General features: G+C 46.6%; 2 protein-coding genes across 3 annotated transcripts in view; one reads left to right on the top strand and one right to left on the bottom strand.

The window, feature by feature from the left end:
- Window positions 1-20,581, bottom strand: part of C16H1orf112 (chromosome 16 C1orf112 homolog) — a 97,449-nt gene that overhangs the window by 65,659 nt on the left and 11,209 nt on the right. The window lies entirely within an intron of this gene.
- On the top strand, window positions 2,576-14,274 carry SELE (selectin E). The gene is made up of 15 exons (XM_029080982.1): window positions 2,576-2,691; window positions 3,132-3,221; window positions 4,944-5,333; window positions 5,927-6,034; window positions 6,726-6,911; window positions 7,189-7,374; window positions 7,616-7,804; window positions 8,671-8,856; window positions 9,749-9,928; window positions 10,040-10,228; window positions 11,027-11,212; window positions 11,755-11,865; window positions 12,673-12,694; window positions 12,810-12,882; window positions 13,259-14,274. Exons 2-14 carry the CDS (start codon window positions 3,173-3,175, stop codon window positions 12,865-12,867), a joined length of 2,040 nt encoding a protein of 679 aa, XP_028936815.1. The 5' UTR covers window positions 2,576-2,691; window positions 3,132-3,172; the 3' UTR covers window positions 12,868-12,882; window positions 13,259-14,274.

The raw sequence follows: 20,581 nt of genomic DNA, 5'->3' as shown, positions 1-20,581 counted from the left end.
TCCAGCCTCCAGAGACTGGAAAAGGATCGGAGATTCATTCATTCAATCGTATGTATTGAGCACTTACTGTGTGCAAAGCACTGTACTAAGCACTTGGGAGAGAACGATAGGACACTAAACAGACACATTCCCTGCCCATAACGAGTTTACAGACTAATAATAATAATAATAATAATGTTGGTATTTGTTAAGCGCTTACTATGTGCCGAGCACTGTTCTAAGCGCTGGGGTAGACATAGGGGAATCAGGTTGTCCCACGTGGGGCTCACAGTCTTAATCCCCATTTTACAGATGAGGGAACTGAGGCACAGAGAAGTTAAGTGACTTGCCCACAGTCACACAGCCGACAAGTGGCAGAGCTGGGATTCGAACTCATGAGCCCTGACTCCAAAGCCCATGCTCTGGAAGGGGAGATGGACATGAGGATCCTGGAGGAGGGAAAAGGGCTCAGGAATCCTGTCTTTGATTCTAGACCGTAAGCTCGTTGTGGACAGGGAGCGTGTCTGTTTAGTGTTGTACCGTATTCTCCCGAGCGCTCTGCACATTGTAAGTGCTCAATAAATACCACTGATTGATCGCTCAGGGAGGGATTCAGGGCAAAGGGGTTTAATGGCTGATCGCCCCCTCAGCTGAACTCTTCAAACCTGCTTTTTTAGGACGTTGTAGAAACCAAGAGCAGGCTCAATACTTGGCAGCTGGCATGGTGAACTGCACCTCACTGTCACCCCATCACCTTCTCTTGCCCTTGGATGTTAGGCGTGGCACAAAGGTGGCATTGAAGGGATTGCCCTAGAAGTTGAGTGTGGCAGATGGAGCTGTGGATGAATTTCCCACAGACCTTCACTCTGGTCTGAATTTCGATGCCTTGATGGTACCACCCGCTCAGTCTCCCAGAGGACATGATAGTCTTCCTGATTCAGTTCCTATTCCTCTTTATCCTAGCATCATTGCAGAAGATTCTTTCATTCAATCAATCGATCCCACTTATCGAGCGCTTACTGTGTGCACAGCACTGTACTAAGCACCTGGGACACTATATGAGAGGAAGCAGCAAGGCCTAACAGAAAGAGCACAGGTCTGGAAGTAGGAAGAACTGGGTTCGCATGCCGGTTTGGCCACTTGCCTTCTGTCTGACCGTAGGCAAGTCACTTCCCTTCTCTGTGCCTCGTTACCTCATCTGTAAAAGGGGGATTAAGATGGTGAGCCCTAGGTGGGACAGCGACTCTGTCCAACTCAATTATTTTATATCTACCCCGGTGCTTAGTACGGAGCCTAGTCCATAGTAAGTGCTTAACAAATACCATAAAAAACTATAGCAAATACCATAAAAAAATCAATCTACTTATGCCATTTATCTTGTCCAGCTACTTCACTGTGCCAGCTTCATTTGTATCTTTGTGCTCATTATTTGTAAATAATCTAAGTCCCTCTCCCCTATTTGACTGTAAGTTCCTTGAGCAGTAGTAGTAATAATAACATTTATTAAGTGCTCACTGTGTACAGAGCACTGTGCTATGCACCGGGAGAGAATACACAGGTGGGGATTTGACTCAGTCCCTGTCCTTCGTGGGGCTTAGTCCAGGGAAAGTGTCCTCTGCTTCTGTCATACATTCTGAGTGCTTAGTATAATATTCTGTTTGGAACGGGCGTTCATTAAATATCATCGATGGATCATTTTCAGTCTAACTGCCCATGCTTCTAGAACAGAGTCAGTGTGTTAACTACTTGACTGTGGTCTAGTCCCAGTTCAGCCACTAGCCAGCTGCATGACCTTGGACAAGTCATTTAACCTTCTTCTGGACCTCGTAATTTCCCCATCTATAAAATGAGGCTAATAATCCCCACCTCACCTTACCTCACAGGGATGTTGGTGGGTAAAATGAGAGAACTGATGTGAAAATGCTTTGGAAAAAATAAAAGTGCTCAATGAGTTCCAAGGTGTCTCACCAGCACGTAGGAGCTATTCAGAGTTATTCAAAGGCTTTTTAGAGGCGAGTTACATACCTGGGCTCTAAACCCGGCTCCGCCGTTTTTCGGCTGTGTGATCTTGGGCAAGTCACTTCACTTCTCTGTGCTTCAGTTCCGTCATCTGTAAAATGGGGATTAAGACTGTGTGCCCCATGTTGGACAGGGACTGTGTCCAGCCTGCTTAGCTTGTATTTATCCTAGCGCTTAGTTTAGTGCCTGGCACATAGGTAGTGCTTAACAAATACCATTAAGAAAAGAATAAAAACATCCCAACCCGGGGAAGACGTACAGACGCATAGTCTGAGAGAGCCCCTTTGCTCAAAGCTGACCTGGCATACAGCCACGGAGCCAACACTGAGGGGCTTTGAGATCTTTTAGGGGTGCTGGGTTACTAGGGAATGGTTTGGGAGAGTGGGGATTGGGCTTCTGTCACCATGGGTTTTCCCAGAATTTTTTTTCCTCAGGAAATTTCTGCCTCTCTTATTTGGAGACATCCTCCCATTATTCCCAGCTGACACATCACGGAAATTTCATAGGAAGTAGGAGCCGGCCGGCACAGGGATATAAGGCTGCCGGGCGTCAGCAGAAAGAGCAGAGCGAGTAGCAGTTCTTGGCTGTTGGATCAGAAGACAGCATCTGAAGCCCCCACAGCAGCAGAAGAGAGGAACAGCTTCACATTTAGGGGTATCAAGAGAGTCAACTACCGCATCGTATCGCAAAGCTGTGAGTACAAAATCTTTTCAAGGAATTTTGTTTCTTCCATCTCACTACAGAGAACTCGGACCTGATCGAGAGGTTTAGGAAGCAATCTGGAGAAGTAGCTTGCGGAGTTCGTTTAATCTCCAGCTTGCCTAACCCCAGCTTTCTTATATGAATATCATTCTTCATTAAATAGTACTTACAGAGTGTTTACTGAATGCAGAGCACTATATTAAGCGCTTGGGAGAGAACAGTATAACAATTAGTCTACTGTTTTTAATCATCTCCATGAAGCCTTTCAGGAGACAGTTGGTACTGAGAACACCAAAATTCTAGTACTGAATTTTAAAAGAACCTCTGCGCTTGAAATCTGATCCCTTAGCATTCACAGTCTAAATTGTCTTCTGACACGAATGATTGTCTAATCAAGAGTCCCAACGTTTCTGTCTCATTGGTGTTTGCAGACATCTCCAGGAGGAATTCAGTTCAGCCAAGAATTTACAAGATGCCCAGAAACATGATTGGCCGGTGGTTCTTATCTGCTCTTGCGTTGGGTAAGATAATGTTCATTTGAGTCAGGTCCCCTAGTTAAAGGGAAACACCCCATTCCAGGGACGGAAATGATGTAGTTTATTTTCTGAGGCCCCCATGAGTGTTGGATTATAATGATGGAGGTGAGGGCATTTTTTAGGGGCTTACTATGCGCCAGGCACTGGGGCAGATTCAAGACGATTAGATTGGACACAACCCCAGTCCTACATGGGGCTCGCAGCCCAAGCAGACAGGAGTACAGATATTTTAACCCTATTTTACAAATGAAGAACTGAGGCCCGGTGCTGATAAGAGACTTGCCCAAGGCCACCGGGCAGGCAAATGGCAGACCCAGGACTAAAACTCAGATCTCCTGACTCCCAATCTTGTGCTTTTTCCCAGGAGGTCACACTGCCTTCTGTACTTAGAAGAAATGACCACTACTTTAATTATCCTCTTTGTTAGTGCCCAAAGAAATAACTGGTTTCCAATTGGCTCTTTCTCTGGCCAATCATTCAGTTAATCAATGGTGTTTGCTGAGTTCTTACCTTACGCCGAGCACTTTACTTAATAATAATGTTGGTATTTGTTAAGTGCTTACTATGTGCAGAGCACTGTTCTAAGCGCTGGGATAGACACAGGGGAATCAGGTTGTCCCACATGGGGTTCACAGTCGTAATCCCCATTTTACAGATGAGGTAACTGAGGCACAGAGAAGTTAAGTGATTTGCCCACAGTCACACAGCTGACAAGTGGCAGAGCCAGGACTCAAACCCATGACCTCTGACTCCAAAGCTCGTGCTCTTTCCACTGAGCCACGTTGCTACTTAGCCCTTGGGAGACTACAATCGAGTTGGTAGACATGATCCCTGGCCTCAGGGAGCTTGCAATTTAGTTGAGGAGACAGATGTGAAAATAAGTTACAGCTAAAAGAAGCAGCAGATTAGGAGGATATGATTAGTGGGGCTTTGGGGGTTGGGTAGCAGAGTGTTTATTTAGAGGGTCTAGACCCAAATGCATAGGTGATGCATTAGAGGGAGGAACATCAGGATGAGATGAGAGGTAAGTCAGGAAAGGCTTCCTGGTGGATTAATCCACAGTCAAATATAAGATTAAGTTCAAATTTAGGATATAGTTCACTTAGCAGTTGAAATTTTGATCTATTCAGATTATCCATTAAGGTTTTGTGGGTGGGGGTGTCAGGAACTGAAACTTCTATTCCCCACAATACAGTGATGAAGGTCTGATGGTATTTGTTAAGTGCTTACTATGTGGCAAACAGTTCTAAATGCTGGGGTTGATACAAGCTAATCAGGTTGGACATGGTCCTGGTCCCATATAGGGTTCACAGTCTTAATCCCCATTTTACAGATGAGGTAACTGAGATTCAGAGAAGTGAAGTGACTTATCCAAGGTCACACAGCAGACAGGTGGCAGAGTCCGGGATTGGAACCCAGATCCTTCTGACTCCCAGGCCCATGCTCTCTCCACTAGGCCATGCTGCTTCCCTGCCTTGGGGAAGCAGGCATCTTATTAGACTTGAGGAACTCATTTCTCTGACAATCCAATTTACCATCTACCAAATGGCGATGGCTATTCTTGCCCCTTGCCCTATAGGCATGATGGGTGAATTTGCCAGATCAAGAAAAATAGATGCCCATATTTTTTTTTTTGAGCATATCTCTTTCAAAATGAATGGGACCCGTGACAAAAGCTCATTGATCCTTCTGTGCTCCTCTTTCTAGCTCTGATGGTGTTTAAAGGGAGCAACGCCTGGTCATACAATAGTTCCCCCGAGAAAATGGACTACGAAACCGCCAGGAAATGGTGTCAGGAAAAATACACCGACCTGGTTGCCATTCAGAACCACGAGGAAAATCAGCACCTTAATGAAATATTCGACTACTCTGCCGGTTACTACTGGATCGGAATCCGCAAAATCAATGGCGTCTGGACCTGGGTGGGGACCCAGAAGAGTCTAACGGAAGAAGCAATGAACTGGGCCGAGAACGAACCCAACAATCTGAAGGCCAATGAAGACTGTGTGGAGATCTATATCAAGAGGCAAGATAAGCACCAGGGCAAATGGAATGATGAAAGTTGCATGAAGAAGAAACGAGCTCTCTGTTACACAGGTAGGGGATGCGATTGGGCGGATCTAATTTACGAAAATTGAAGTGGTTGTCCTGGGTGGACCTCTATCTGGAGGGATGACCATCCATTCCTCCATAAGGAGGAAAAGGTTGATTTCCCTATTGCGTCTCTCGCTTCGAAAGATGTCAGAAAACATTTAAAGGGAAAGTGCCATCTTATTGAGAAGCTTTAAAGGGTAAAATGCTATTGAATTGGGAAATTCAGAGTTCTGAGACTATTTGGGGATGCCAAAACAGAACTGGATGAAGTTCTTGTATTGTCCTCACTGAATATTGAGTCGGGCCCATTTTAGAGCAGCATTTCATCAGAGAAAAGAAATCCAGTGCATTAGAACTGAGGGTTTGAGCAGGGAAATCTGAAACACAAGCCCAGAAAGGTTCTTGAGTTCGAATAGGAGGTTCCTTGGGAAGGGGACGAATCTGAGTCTTTGTTTCTGGGCCTCTGCGCTTCCTCTGTGCTAACTTCACGTGTCGGGGAACTAACCGTGGCCATATCCAGTGCTGAGAACAGTGCTTGGCACATGGTAAGCGCTTAACAGATGTCATCATTATTATTATAATTGTTTTGGTTGCAGCTGCCTGTCACTCATCTTCCTGTAACCGCCAGGGTGAATGTGTGGAGACCATCAACAGCTATCAGTGTCAATGCCACCCTGGTTTCTACGGGTCCGAATGTGAGCATGGTAAGTAAGACCTGTTCCACCCGCGTGGTCTCACGGTCGCCCCCTCCTCCTACTTGGCGGTCTGGAAAGTCGGTCCTTGTGACTGCCCTTCTGCCCCACTCAAGGCTGAAGAACAAGAGCTGTTCATGCTCCCCGTCAGATGTCAGAGGGAGCGTGACCTAATGGGAAGCAGGCAGGCCTGAAAGCCAGGGGACCTGGGTTCTAATCCCAGCTCCTCTCCTTGCCTGCTCAGGCAAACCCCTTCACTTCTCTGTGCCTCAGTTTCCTCGCCTGTAAAATGGGGCTTCAATACCTGTTTTCTCCTCCTACTTAGATGGTGAGGCTTCTGTGGAACAGGGACTGTGTCTGACCTAGTTATCTTTTTTTTATGGTATTTGTTCAGCACTGTGTGCCAGGCACCGTTCTAAGCGCTGAGGTAGATACAAGTTAATCAGGTTGGACACCGTCTCTGTACCACCTAGGGCTCACAGTCTTCACCCCCATTTTACAGATGAGGGAACTGAGGCATAGAGAGTTCACTTACTTGTCCAAGGTCATATAGCAGATAAGTAGTGGAGCCGGGATTAAAACCCAGCTCCTTCTGACTCCCAGGCCTGTACTCTATCCACTAGGCCATGCTGCTTATCGTGTAACTTACTAGTAAGCGCTTAACAGATACCACCATGATTATTATTATTCTGTTCCTTTGCAGTTGCGACCTGTGAGGTGCCAGTGACCCCCAAACAAGGGATCCTCAATTGTCACCATCCAGTGGGGAACTTCAGTTACAATTCGACCTGTTCTGTTCACTGTGAAGAAGGGCACATCCCAACTGTTGATGAACCAGTGCGATGTACTTCGTCTGGACACTGGAGTGCTCCGCTCCCAGCCTGTAAAGGTAACTAACCTCTACATAACCTTTACTTAACTAACCTTTAAAGGTAACTAGAGGGATGAAGTAGTCCCTCTCTCCTCCACCTGCCCACTTCCATCACAATCCTGGGCTATAGGTTCCCATATGCCAAACTATTTTTCAGGGTCCAGGATATGCTACTTGAATAAAATGTTAGCAATCTCCAGGAAATACATCGAGATGTAACCTCCCAAAATGTTTAAAGGAAAATAAAGAATGTGCGGCACACTGTAAAATTCACTGGGTCATTTCTAATTTCCAGTGGTGGAGTGCGGGAGCCTGACAGACCCCGATCACGGAACGATGACCTGCTCTCAACCTTCGGGAAGTTTCCCGTGGAAAACCAGCTGCACCTTTGCCTGCCAGGAGGGATTTGTGCTAAAGGGCTCGGACAGGCTCCAGTGTGGCTCTTCGGGGAAGTGGGACAGGGAGCAGCCCAAGTGCGAAGGTAAGGTTTCTTTCAAACGATCAATCAACCAATCAATCAGTGATAGCTACTGACCACTTACCATGTACTAAGCCCTCGGGAGAATATAATACAATTGAGTTGGTAGACACAATCTCTGCTCTCGAGGAGCTTCCCCCCTATCGACTTTCGATTGAGGTTTTCAGAGACAAGATTTTTGTTTCCTTGCCCAGCTAATCCCTGCACGACTCACGCTAACTCTTAATGTGCTTCTCTGTTACAGCGGTCAAGTGTGACGCCCTCAGCCAGCCCCCAAATGGCTCCATGACGTGTGACCATTCTCTCAGTGGACAGTTCTCTCTCCACTCAACCTGTCACTTCACCTGCTCGGAGGGATTCGCGTTACGGGGAGCAGCTCAACTGGAGTGCAATCCACGGGGAGAATGGACAGAAGCAATTCCAACCTGTGAAGGTAGGCCTGGAGTCCTTCTTTAACAGTGCTCTCTCTCTCTCTCCTTACACCACGGGCTGTTGGATGTCTAGTTAGTTAAGCCTGAGCAATGGAACCGTATCTAGGAAGATCAGATCAGGAGCAACATGAAGTTTTAAACCCAGTTATTCCCGCGGCAACAACCAAATGGTGGTAATAATAACAATTATGGTTCTTGTTAAGTGCTTATTACATGCTAAGCACTGTTCTAAGTGGTGGGGTAGATAGGAGTTAAGCAGGTTGGACACCGTCCCCATCCCACATGGGGCTCACACACTTAATCCCCATTTTACAGATGAGGTAACTGAGGCCCAAAGGAGTTAAGTGACTTGTCCAAGGTCACACACAGGACACGTGATGGAGCCGGGCTTAGAGCTCAAATCCTTCTGACTCCCAGGTCCGTGCTCTATCCACTAGGCCAGGCTGCTTCCCGGTATTTATCGCCCGTCACCTGGGTGCCAAGCACAGAGCTCAGTGCTTAGGAGAGATCAACAGAAGCTTCTAGAACTGGCTGACCCTGCGTTACGTCAACAGAAATGCAAATCTATAAAGGCTGAGGGCCAGAGTAGCCATTCAACCAGTCTGATTGAAGTCACAGGAGAATTTGGGTGGTCGTTTATCCAATGAGTCCTTGCCTGGAAAATACTAAAATTCACGGCTGCTTCTGAGGTCTTTTTTAATGGCCGTTATCATGAGCATTAACGGGATGCTACTGAACACTTGGAGGGCACGTATCAGCGTTTTAGACAGCATCTTGACCAACGGCTAAGGCACGTCATCTCTTCCAATGAAAGGAGGGTATTCAGATCCAGGTTCTAACTCTTGACCTTTCCATCTTCGTCCTGTAGCGATGGTCTGTGAGCGCCCAAAGACCCCGGAGGCTGCCGTGTTGGACTGTTCTCACAATGCCGAGAGCCTGGAACTGGGTACCACCTGTAATTTCAGCTGTTCAGAAGGGTTCTCCCTCCAGGGCGCTCAGAGTCTCCGCTGTGTCAGCCCTGGGCGTTGGACAGAGGAAGTCCCAACTTGTGAAGGTAAGCTGGGGTGGCATTTTTCTACTTCCCAAAGTGCCCTGACTAGCATATCCCAAGGGTTCCCACGGAAGAATCCGTCAACGCCTCATTAGGACTCTAAACCACGTACTCTGCCCTTCCCAAGTGAACTATTAGCTGGGGTTTGGTGTGGAGGGTGAGTGGGAGAGTAAAAGTGGGACAGAAAGTGAGATGCAATTCTAAGCATTATGACACTAATGTCCTGAGCATTCATAGAAGTTTTCTCTCTTCTGTGTCACACAGACCTATTGGGATTCTTCCTCCCAGTTGCTCAGAGCAGTCAATCTAGTGATAAATCCCATATAACGGTACTAATAATAATGATGATTACTATATGTCGAGCACTGTTCTAAGCACTGGGGAAGATGAGTTAATCAAATTGGGCATAGTCCCTGCCCCACGTGGGGCTCCTAGTCCAAGGAGGGAGAACAAGCGTTGAAACTGAGGCCCAGAAAGTGAAGTGACTTGGCCAAGGTCTCACTGCAGGCAAGTGGCAGAGTCTGGATTAGAACCCGGGTCCTCTGACTCCCAGGCCCGTGCTCTTTCCTCTAGGCTATGCTGCTTTCAGATGAGGGAACTGAGGCCCATGGGAAACTAAATGGCTCAAGCCAAGATCTCTTAGACCCAGTCTTGGGGAAGCCTGGTATTTTCAGAAATTAAAAAGCTTTGAGTCATTTGGGCTCTCAACGGTCCTGCTTAGCCTAGTGACCGAAACAGCCTTCCCCCAGAAGTGCCTGGTATTACACACACCCGAGAGTAGGCAACTCTACTTTCCCTGAATTGTAAAAACGGTTCTGGTGTTGAACCATCCCCGCCGCCAAACGGACCCCGGGTTTCCTCGCCATCCCGACACTGGTCCTTTGTGTCTTATTAGCTGTGCTGTGCACCCCACCCTCCATCCCGGAGAGAGGCAATATGCTTTGTTCTTCTGGAAACTTCCAAAGTGGCTCCAGCTGTGCGTTCTCCTGTGAGGATGGCTTCTCTCTGAGGGGTTCGGCTAACCTTCACTGTGGCGTGACCGGCGAGTGGGACGGAGAACAGCCCACGTGCGAAGGTAAAATTTCCCGAGATGAAGTCTTGAAATCGTGACCCTTTTGTTCCTCACCCTGTCTTCCTTGGCGCGAGGCAAACTGATTGTTCACGTGGTTGTGTTTGTGTGTTACAGCGGTAAAATGCAAAGCCGTGGAAGGACCTCCAAATGGCTCTTTGCAGTGCTCCCATCCTTCCAGTGGAAAATTTGCTTCCGGGACAACCTGCGATGTCTTCTGTGAGGAGGGCTTCGCACTTCAAGGACCGGCCCATCTTGAGTGCAGCATGCAGGGGGAGTGGACCCAGCAAATCCCCACCTGTAAAGGTAGGCCTCCCTTTCAAAGATGTGGAGGAGGCCTGGGGACTTGGGCGGACCCTCAGACCTAGAACAGGCACTGCCAGTTAGACAAGGCCCAAGAGACTGTCCCGCAGAACAAGCTTCCCAGGGGATTTTACAGACCAGCTGGGCGGAATAGGCCGGCTCGGCTTGTAACACTAGCAGTCCGGAGCAGTGTGGCCTAATGGAAAGAGTGTGGGCCTGGGAGCCAGAAGACATAGGTTCTAATCCTGGTTTCGCCTCTTCACCTGCTGTGTGACTTTGAGCAAGCCACAACTTCTCTGTGCCTCAGTTCCTTCACCTGTTAAATGAAGATTTAATATCTGTTGTCCCTCCCCCTTAGTCTGTGAGCCCCATGTGGGACAGGGACTGTGTCCAGACTGATTATCTTATATCAACCCAACACTTAGAAGAGTGTTTGTCAGAGAGTAAGTGCTTAACAAAATTCAATAATAATAATAGCCACGCATTATTTCTAAAGTGCAATGCAGAGCACATTCTTCACAGTAATGGGACTTCCATTAATAATAAAAGAAATAATATTGAGTGCTCACTGGGTGCAGTGTGCTATACTACTACTAATAATAATTGTGGTGCTTGTTAAGTGTTCACTTTGTGCCAGGCACTGTGTTAAGTGCCGGGTAGATACGAGGTAATCAGGTTGGACACAGTCCTAAGTATTTAGGAAAGCACACCAGAAAGAAGAGATATATTCCCTGCCCTCAAGGAGTTTACCCTCTAATAGAAGAGCTTTTCTTGACCTGGTATAATTCTTATGTTTTTCAGTGGTACAGTGTGCAACCTTGACCGCCCCAGAGAAGAGCGTCATGAACTGTTCTCACCCTATCGGGAACTTTCTCTTTGGCACCGTTTGTGAATTCGGATGCCCAGAAGGATGGAAGCTCAATGGTTCCGCTGCCCTCAGATGTGATCCTACGGGAAGCTGGTCCGCGATCCCGCCCACGTGTGAGGGTATGTTTTTCTCTTCTCCCGGCCTGCACAGCTCTGCATGGAGAAGCTTTGATCTCTGCTGGAGTGGAGGGGAAGACGAAGGGAGCAGGGAGAGCAGAGAGCCAGCCTTTTCCTCCATTCCAATTTTTTTCTTTTAATAGCATTCATTAAGCGCTCACTATGTGCCGGGCATTGCTCTAAACGCTGGGGTAGATTTAAGGTAATCGGATTGGACGCCGTCCACGTCCCACGTGGGGCTCACAGTCTTAATGCCCATTTCACTGTTGAGGAAACTAAGGCCCAGAGAAGTGAAGCGACTTACTCGATGTCACGCAGCAGTCAGGTGGCTGAGCCAGAATTAAAACCCAGGTCCTCTGACTTCCAGGCCAGGGGTCTACCCACTAAGCCACACTGCTCATCTCTTTGTTTTGACCTAATTGCAAAGTCACATCTGACTGGCAGTTCTCTGGAAGGGTCAGTCAGGTAGAATAGCTTCAAGGTCTGTAGATTCCCTCCTCATCCTGATCTCCCAGTCATTCTTCCATTCCCTCTGGTTCCTCTAGCTCCCACAGTGTCAACCACCTACTTAGCAGTTGGAATGACAGTCACCGGAGCTTCTCTCCTGTCAACGGCCTTGTTCCTTCTCTGGCTCGCCAAACGCCTCAGAAAAAAAGGTGAGGGGCTGGGGGAGATGGGCTTTGTTGCTGGAAATTTGGAAATATCTTCACACAGGATTGAGTAGAAGAAGACTGACTGAATTTGGGTATAACATGGCATATTGCAATCTACAGGCAACGCTGATGGGTAGAAAGAGGGTCTAAAGGAGCCCAAGAGGTGGAATCTTGGGAATGTCTGAAGAGCAGAGGTGTCAGGGGCTGTTTGGACTACTGTGTACCTGAATAAATCCCAGGCGAGAGAGCTGTTCAGGGAACAAGAATTCAATCCAGCTGAGGGTGGCAGGGTGATGATTTTATAAGGATGATGTGGGGGAAAGATATCGGTGTCTTTCCATTGCCAGGATTGAAATCAGAGAGAATTCCCACGATTCCACAGCTGACTTGGGAGAGGGAGACAGCTAGAAAACGGTGCCCTTAGATTGTAAGCTCGCTGTGGGCAGGGAATATGTCTACCAACTCCGTTATATTGTACTCTCTCAAGTGCTTAATACAGTGCTCTGCACACAGTAAGCGCTCAATCAATACAAGAGATTGATTAATTGATTGGCTAATCGGTGGGAGAGAGGGGTGCAGAAGGTGAATGAAGGATGTTGTTTTCGTTCCTATGAGCATAGTCGTTGCTAACCAGTGTTTTGAAAAAGTGAACCAAACTTCAAAGATAGGAAAAAAGGAGGGCAGGAAGGTTGGCAGAGATAACAGGGTTGCCTCTTTTATTAGAAAGGAAGGGGAAATAGTTTACGGCCTAGTGATCTTTTACTTTCACTTATTTCAGCACCCTAATGGCTTTCTTTCTTTCCCTTGCAGCAAAGAAATTCATTCCTGCTAGGTAAGTCGAATCTCTGTGTCTCTAAAATATGACATTTCATATTAAGCGGGGCTGTCTATTTCTATTTATCCTGGTGATGAGTTGTCAACCAAGTCTTTCCCTGTGTATTTTACAGCAGCTGCCAAAGCCTTAATTCGGATGGTACCTACCAGACTACTGCAGAGCTGATCTAACTCTAAAGAGATAAGGTAAGATATTTAATTTACTGGGCCCCGACTATCTTTAACCATTCTTCAAGTTCTTAGCCATTTTTCCACCACACACGGAAAGCGCTTAACAAATACCATGCAAAATATGATGTGAGTGAAAACTGACTGTGAAGAGCAAGCTAAAATATAATCCACGCATTAGTTTTCACTGAGTGCCCAGTTAATGTGGTGCGCTGTCCTAAGCACTTGGGAAGCACAAAATAAAGACGTGATACGTTCCCATCCCACAAGGAACTTGCTCTCTAATGGAGGGAGGACAGGAATTCAAATGTTTACAGGAGTAGTTCAGATTAAAAAACTGAATTGTCCCTTGAGGTGTTTTAATAGTGTGATTTTTTCGTTTGTTTTTTGGCAGGAACTGAAGGTTTGCTTCCCATCCTCAGGAAAGAAAATGGAAGCTGCTCCACAAGACAATCGTCCTTATCGTCAAGAAGGTTTTTCTCTGGTCCAAGATCCTCCTCTTACGCCCGAGAGGAATTGCCAAAGACCAAGACTGGGAAGCCAAGGGTTACAAGAACCCTAACTTTCACCAGGAAACCATTCTGTTCAGTTTCTTCTTTGATGTATTTTTGTATAAACCGCAGAAAGGCACTCCCTAAAGGGGGAGAGCCTGTTGTTTTGTAGGTAAATCATAGGTGCTCAGAAAATCTTGGGATTTGAGCCCCTTGCCTTTCAGATTCATGGTATGATCTTCAGAGAACCTCATCCTCTCTCAGATCCCCCACTTGAATAAGGGGAGACCCCAGCTTTCCGGCTACTTTCCTCCCGGGAGCCGTCGTGAGCACTGATAATATCGGTCAAGGGTTTCAGGAACCCTTGAGGAACTTGCTGCTAACAAGCTTTCATTTTTTTCCGAATTTCTAGTGTCTCCCGGGAGACGAGCCGATGAGAGCTCTAGAGGCTATTAGCCAAACCCTTTCCTGGAGGGCTCGGGATAGTGGAGTTGCACGGCACAGAGTCAGATCACTTTCATCCCCGTGGGATATCATAGAGCAAAACATTAGTGGCGTAAGTTGGGGCCACTCGGAAGTCACTTAAGGGGTGGCGGAAGAGTTCTAGTCCTGAAAAAGAAAAATTGCAGGATCTCCTACGCTCCTGTCCAGAAGCCATGTAGGGTTTATTGGGCCACGGGTTTGCTTGGATGCACGTTTCACCATCTCTGCAGGTCCAAACCGGCCCGCTTTTCCACCCGCTGGGTGATTTGCTTCAACGGAGACCAATCCCTAGTCCAAGTGAGGCAGAGAAAAGCTCCGTTGCTAATGAAGCCAACATGGAGGCTGGGGAATATGCACTTCTCTAGAATTGGGGCAAGTCATTTAACTTCTCTGGGCCTCAGTTTCCTCAGTCCTAAAATGGGGATAAAATAATTGTTCTCCCTCCTTTTAAGACTATGAGGCCCATGTGGGACTGGGATTGGGTCCATTCTGATTATCCTTTATCTATCCCATCATGGTGCTCTAATAAGCACTTAAGTCCCACCGTCATCATCATTCTTAATATTATCACATTAATAATAATAATAATAACTTCCTTCTTCCCATTTGGGTTTTCTACTGTATAAACTATGAAGCCCACCTTTACCTTCCCCACATTGTTTTTTACTCAGGTATAAGGGCTCAATATCACAAGTGGGTAAAAGTCGCACAATTAGTGGGTTTGTAGAGTTTCAGGGATCCTCTTCCAGATATTTCTTATAATGCAAATAGTCAATATCCTGTCGTGTAAAGTAGTCCTGTAACACTGAGTGTTCTGCTTTTAAAAACCAATGGAGGTACAATTGTTTCGAAGCAAATATGTATATATATTTATGTGCAGAATTCCCAGATGAAAGCTTACCACCCACGTAGACTGAAGCAATAACTTGTGGGCAGGGAACGTGTCACTTTTTGTGTTGTTGTTGTTGTGTTTTCCTAAGCACTGAGTAGAGTCCGTGAACGCTCGGTTCAGTATCGTTATAACCACTGATGGGAAGCGATCCCAGGCCATTGACTCTTTCTAAGATGACCGGGTCTTTTTGGCTTCTGTGGCCCCGCACTGAAGATCCAAGGAGGCACTGAAGCTTCAAGGAGGGCAGTGAAATCTCTAAGAAAGGGAATGAGCTTGGAGTGCTAGAGAGGGACGAAGCCACTGACACAGAGAACTGCTTCTCCCTGAACATGCTCAACCTTTGTCTATATGTGCAAATGTGAGTGTACGAACCATCTGTGCGTATGAAACGTGGTCGTCCTTTTGGAGTTTTCGACTTTTAATTTATGTCTTTAATATGTTCTGTATTTATTTAGGTTTTTATATGTATTGATTTTATCCCATTATTTATATAGATTTACCTATTGGTCGATTTTGTCTTACTATTATGCTGTAGATATTAATAATAAAAGATTAACACCTTCCAACGTGTTGAGTGCTTCGCATATGTGTTAGGCAACCACTGACCTGGGATAATCGGGGGCCTCCAGGAGACACACATCATCAACCAAATATAAAAATGCTAGTCAAAGCAACAAATCCCTTTTCATCCCTGAAGAAGGAGCGTTGGGCAACCACTACAGTGTGATAATCGGGGCCTCTAGGGGACACACATCACCAACAAATTCTAAAAATATGAGTGAAAGCAACACAGCCCTTCTCATTCCTGAAAAAGGAGGCTTGACCCCGGCCTGGCAGGTCTGATTTTTCCATGTTGGGGCTTTTAACACTTATAGGTTCACTGACAGGTGTCCTCGACCCATCACATCTCCTCCGAGAGGCCTTCCCTGATTAAGCCCTCTGAACCCTGGCTCGCCCTACCATCTGTGTTGTCTACGCACTTGGATCTGTGCCCTTTGGTCATTTGATAGTCACCTTGCCCTTAGCCCTGCAGCATTTATGTCTACACCTTTAAATTATATATTACAAGCGACTTATTTACATCAATGTCTGTCTCCCCTTCTAGTAACGTTCCCGTCACTGTAGACAACACTGCCATCCTCCCAGTCTCGCAACCCTGTAACTTGGAGATTGTTCTCAATTCATCTCCCTTCTTCAACCCTCATCTTTAGTATTTAACCAAATTCTATCAGTTCTACCTTCACAACATTTCTAGAACCCACCTTCTCTCTCCAAGCTGCTACCAAACTGGTCCAAGCACTTATATCCCACTTTAACCACGGCATCAGTTCCCTTGCTGACCTCCCTCCATCCTACTGCTCTCCAGTCCGGTCCACACTTCACTCTGCTGCCCAGATTATTTTTCTAAAATAGTTCTGTGCACATTTCCCACTACTCAGAAACCTCCAGGCGTTGCCCATCCATCTCTGTATCAAACAGAAACTCCTTCATATAATAACTAATAAGAATTATGGACTTTGTAAAGCACTTACTCTGTGCCCGGTACTAAGCTCTGGGGTGGATATAAGCAAATCAGGTTGGACAGTCTCTGTCCCATGGGGAGCTCACAGTCTTAATCCCCATTTTACAGATGAGGGAACTGGGGAGAAGTGAAGTGACTTGCCTGAGGTGACACAGCAGACGAGCAGCAGAGCCGGGATTAGAACCCATGATCTTCAAGCCCCATGCTCTATCCATTACGATGTGCTTGAAGGCCCTCAATCAGTGTTTTTCCTGCAACCTTGTCTCTCTAATCTCCTACTGCAACCCAGCCTGCACACTCTGATCCTCCAATACCAACCTACTCATGGTACCTCAATCTCATCTCTCTTGCTGCTGACCCCCAGCTCACATCCTCCCCTTGGCCTGGAACTCCCCTCCAGCCCTTTATATCCAAAGCCTTATTAAAATCTTATCTCCTCCAAGAAGCCTTCATTAATTCACCTCTTCTCCCCCCATCCCATTCACCCTCCCTTCTTAGTCACCTAAGAACTTGGATCTATACCCTTAAACATTTAATAATGTTGGTATTTGTTAAGCGCTTACTATGTGCCGAGCACTGTTCTAAGCGCTGGGATAGACACAGGGGAATCAGGCTGTCCCACGTGGGGCTCACAGTCTTAATCCCCATTTTACAGATGAGGTAACTGAGGCACCGAGAAGTGAAGTGACTTGCCCAAAGTCACACAGCTGACAAGTGGCTGAGCAGGGATTCGAACCCATGACCTCTGACTCCAAAGCCCGTGCTCTTTCCACTGAGCCACGCTGCTTCACCACCCCCCGACCCCACCCCCGAAGCCCATAACTTATTTATAAATCCTCATACTCCACGCTTCCCCTAGCTGTAATTTATTTTATTCTCTGTCTCCCTGGAAGGCAGGGATTAAGTCTTCCAGCTCCAGTGCATTGCATTTTCCCAAGGACCTAGTACACTGCTCTGCAGTAAGTGATCAGTAAGTACCATTGTTTACTGATTGTGCTAAGCACTGGGTTAGATACAATCAGGTCAGGTACATTTCCGTCCCAAATGGGGCACGCGGTCTATAGCGTAGGGGCAACACGTATTTTATCCCCATTTTACAGGTGAGGAAACTGAGCTAACATCAAGTTAAGTGACTTGCCCAAGGTCGCCCAGCAGGCGAGGGGCAGAGAGTCAGAATTAGAACCCAGGTCTCCCGATTCCCAGTTCTGTGGTTTCTCCACTAGGCCACACTGTTTCTCCTTAGACCTCACTGTACTTTAAATCACTGGTCTGAAGTATAGCAGCAGTCAAAAGGGCCAAGGAAAATATGGATTTACTCAGAAAGGGGATAGGGATCTCAAATGAAGTCATCCCTAGTCACTATTTGAAAGCTTGGTAGACACGGACCTGGAATACCACAGGTAGGTCTGGTTGCTATGTCTTAGGAAGCCCATAATGCAGCTGGAGATGGTTCTAATCCCCGCTCTGCCACTTGTCTGCCGTGTCACCTTGAGCAAGTCACTTCACTGTGCCCCAGTTCCCTCATCTGTAAAATGGGGATTGAGACTGTGAGCCTCATGTGGGACAGGGACTGTGGCCAACCCAATTTCCTTGAATACACCGCAGGATTTAGAACAGGGCCTGCCACATGGTACGTGTTTAACAAATATCATTGTTACTATTTCTATTATTATTAAGGGAAGAGCCTGATTTACGCTCTTCCCTCAGGCCTGGGTGAGCGTGTTCTCCAGGGCTGGAGGATGGGGTGAACATAGGTGAGGAGGATCCTCTATTGTCCAAAGCCCGAGGACCCTCACACCCTTGATCTGGCCTTGCGCAGGAGAGGGGCAGAAGTCCAGCTGGACTCAGCAGATAAGATGTTATATTTCCCTTCCTGTTCAGATCTTGCCAAGATCAATCCAACAAGCATTTTTGAAATTGAAAAGCTTTTTGTGAATTTATTCCGCATCAAATTCCCCTACTCGGACAAATGCCACAGCAATAATGTGAGGAAACTACCCAGTCCAAAATGTAACACGCACACCCTGAGAGAGAGAGAGAGAGAGAGAGAGAGAGAGAGAGAGAGAGAGAGAGAGAGAAATCTCTGCTACTGCAAAACACTGACCTAGAAAAAGAGGAACTCTTTTTTACCTGAATGCTTTGATCATTTGCCTAGAAAACTATAAAGTCCCCAGATTTTTCCTTCAACAATCCCTTTTGACAGCAGATTTTGATACCAATAATAATAATGATAATTATTATCATTATTGCATTTACTAAATGCTTACTATGTGCCAAGCACTGTACTAAGCGCTGGGGTAGACACGGTCCCTTGGGGTTCACAATGGGGCTCATGGTCTAAGAGGGAGGGAGGGGAGGCATTTTATCCCCATTTTACAGATGAGAAAACTGAGGTCCCAGATAAGTTAAGGGACTCGTACGAGGTCACCCAGCATGCAGGTGGGAGAGTTGGGATTAGAACCCAGGTCCAATGACTACCAGGCCAGCGCTCTTTCCATTAGGCCACACTGCTTCCCAACTTAACAAAATGGCCCACGGGGCAAAGATTTCAGGGGGGCTGGGGTTCTTGGCCTAGATTCAGAACCCATGTACTGTGAGACGTCAGATGAGCCCTTCCTATCTCTGGGTCTCTGTTTCCTGCAACAAAATATTCCCTCCTCATCCTCATCAGCAGTATTTACTGGGGACCTTTGTTCCTTGAGGGTCCAGGGGGAAGGAGAAGGAGAGATGATTGGAGGGAAGAGAGGGGTTAGCTCTGGGTGGGATCCACTCTCCTTGACATTTCTCTTTCAAGAAAAATCCCCCCTGCACTACTGAGGCAGATCATTTTTTCTTCATTTTATCTTCATAGTGGTTGTTTGGTGTCCCTTTTTCTTTTCCTTAGCCTCCTCTAAAAAGTGCCCAGATCTTGTGGATTTCAGGGATGCCTCTATTTCCATGATATGGCACGTTCTGCCAGTTTAAATAGAGAAGCAACGTGGCCTAGTGGATAGAGCCCAGAAGGATCTGAATTCTAATCCTGGCTTTGCCATTTGTCTGTAAAGTGGCCTTGGGCAAGTCAATTCACTTATCTGGGCCTCAGTTCCCTCATCTGCAAAATGGGGTTTAAGACTGGGACCCCCATGAGCGACATGGACTGAGTCCAACCTGATTACCTTATATCTGCCCCGGCACATAGTACGGTGCCTGGCACATAGTAAGTGCTTAACAAATGCCATTAAAAATTTTTTTAAAAATCAGTCAATGATATTTACTAAGCACCCATAATCTTTGCCCTCAAAGAGCCTACAATTACCAGAGGAAACAGGCACAAGATAAAATAAATCACAGAAATGAGGAAGAAAGGAAAGGAGAGATGGGCATGTGGAGGAGTAAGTGCTCAAAGAGTAGAGTGTGTAAATGAACAAAAACAGAAGAATTAAAGTTGGTTGTGAATGCCTGAGAGTGGTAATGGTATAAAAAGTGCTGGGGTGACGGTTGACGAGAACGGACAAGACACTAGAAAATACTAGTAACACTAGTGGTATATTTTAAGTGCTTACTATGTGCTAGGTATTGTACTCATCTCTAAGGTAATTACACGATAATCAGGTCAGATACAGTCCCTGCCCACTTGGGGCTCACGGAGCAGAATCTGAATCGCCATTTTACAGATGAGGAAAGTGACGGACCCACATTCACACAGTCAGCAAATGTCAGGGCTGAGATTAGAACCCAGGTCCTCTGACTCCCAGGCTCTTGTTCTTTCCATTAGGCAACACTGCTTCCCCAACGTGCCTTAGAATATTTTCAGGTATTCAGTGGGGAGGGGACAACCTTCCACAAACGTGGCTGTCACTTGACTTTCAGCAGGGTCACCTTCTGATTTGTAGCTCAGCCCCAGATGACCACAGACTTCTTGGACTGTGAGCCCCAGATAGGACAGGGTCAAATGCAGGTAATAATAATAATGATATAACAATAATTGTTTTTAAGCACTCGCTGTGTACCAAACAATGTATTTAGCCCCGAGGTAGATAGAAGATAATCATGTCAGACACAGACCCTGCCCCACATGGGGCTCACAGTTGAAGTAGGAGGGAGAAGTTATTGAATCCCGATCTCTGAGGTGCAGAGAAGTGAAGTGACCTGCCCAAGGTCACAGAGTGGGCAAGTGGGAGAGCCAGGAGCAGAACCCAGATGCCCTGACTCCCCGTGCTCTTTCCACTCAGCCTTGGCCCTTGTGATGATAATGACATTAATTGTCATCACAATCAAGAATGGGTTTGCGGTAAAAAGGAAAAAAAAAAACGGTCCTACTAACATTTCCTGTCAGATAACAGGGAAGTG

The sequence above is a fragment of the Ornithorhynchus anatinus genome, chromosome 16 (assembly GCF_004115215.2).
Source record: "Ornithorhynchus anatinus isolate Pmale09 chromosome 16, mOrnAna1.pri.v4, whole genome shotgun sequence".
In the NCBI taxonomy this organism is placed as follows: Eukaryota; Metazoa; Chordata; class Mammalia; order Monotremata; family Ornithorhynchidae; genus Ornithorhynchus; species Ornithorhynchus anatinus.
This window is presented reverse-complemented; position numbering and strand designations above follow the sequence as displayed.

Bases quoted from the DNA above. Each gene is read 5' to 3' on its own strand.
- SELE (XM_029080982.1), top strand. From the start codon at position 3,173: ATGCCCAGAAACATGATTGGCCGGTGGTTCTTATCTGCTCTTGCGTTG. The intron at 6,035-6,725 runs GTAAGTAAGACC...GTTCCTTTGCAG, and splicing joins CGGGTCCGAATGTGAGCATG to TTGCGACCTGTGAGGTGCCA. The intron at 6,912-7,188 runs GTAACTAACCTC...TCTAATTTCCAG, and splicing joins TCCGCTCCCAGCCTGTAAAG to TGGTGGAGTGCGGGAGCCTG.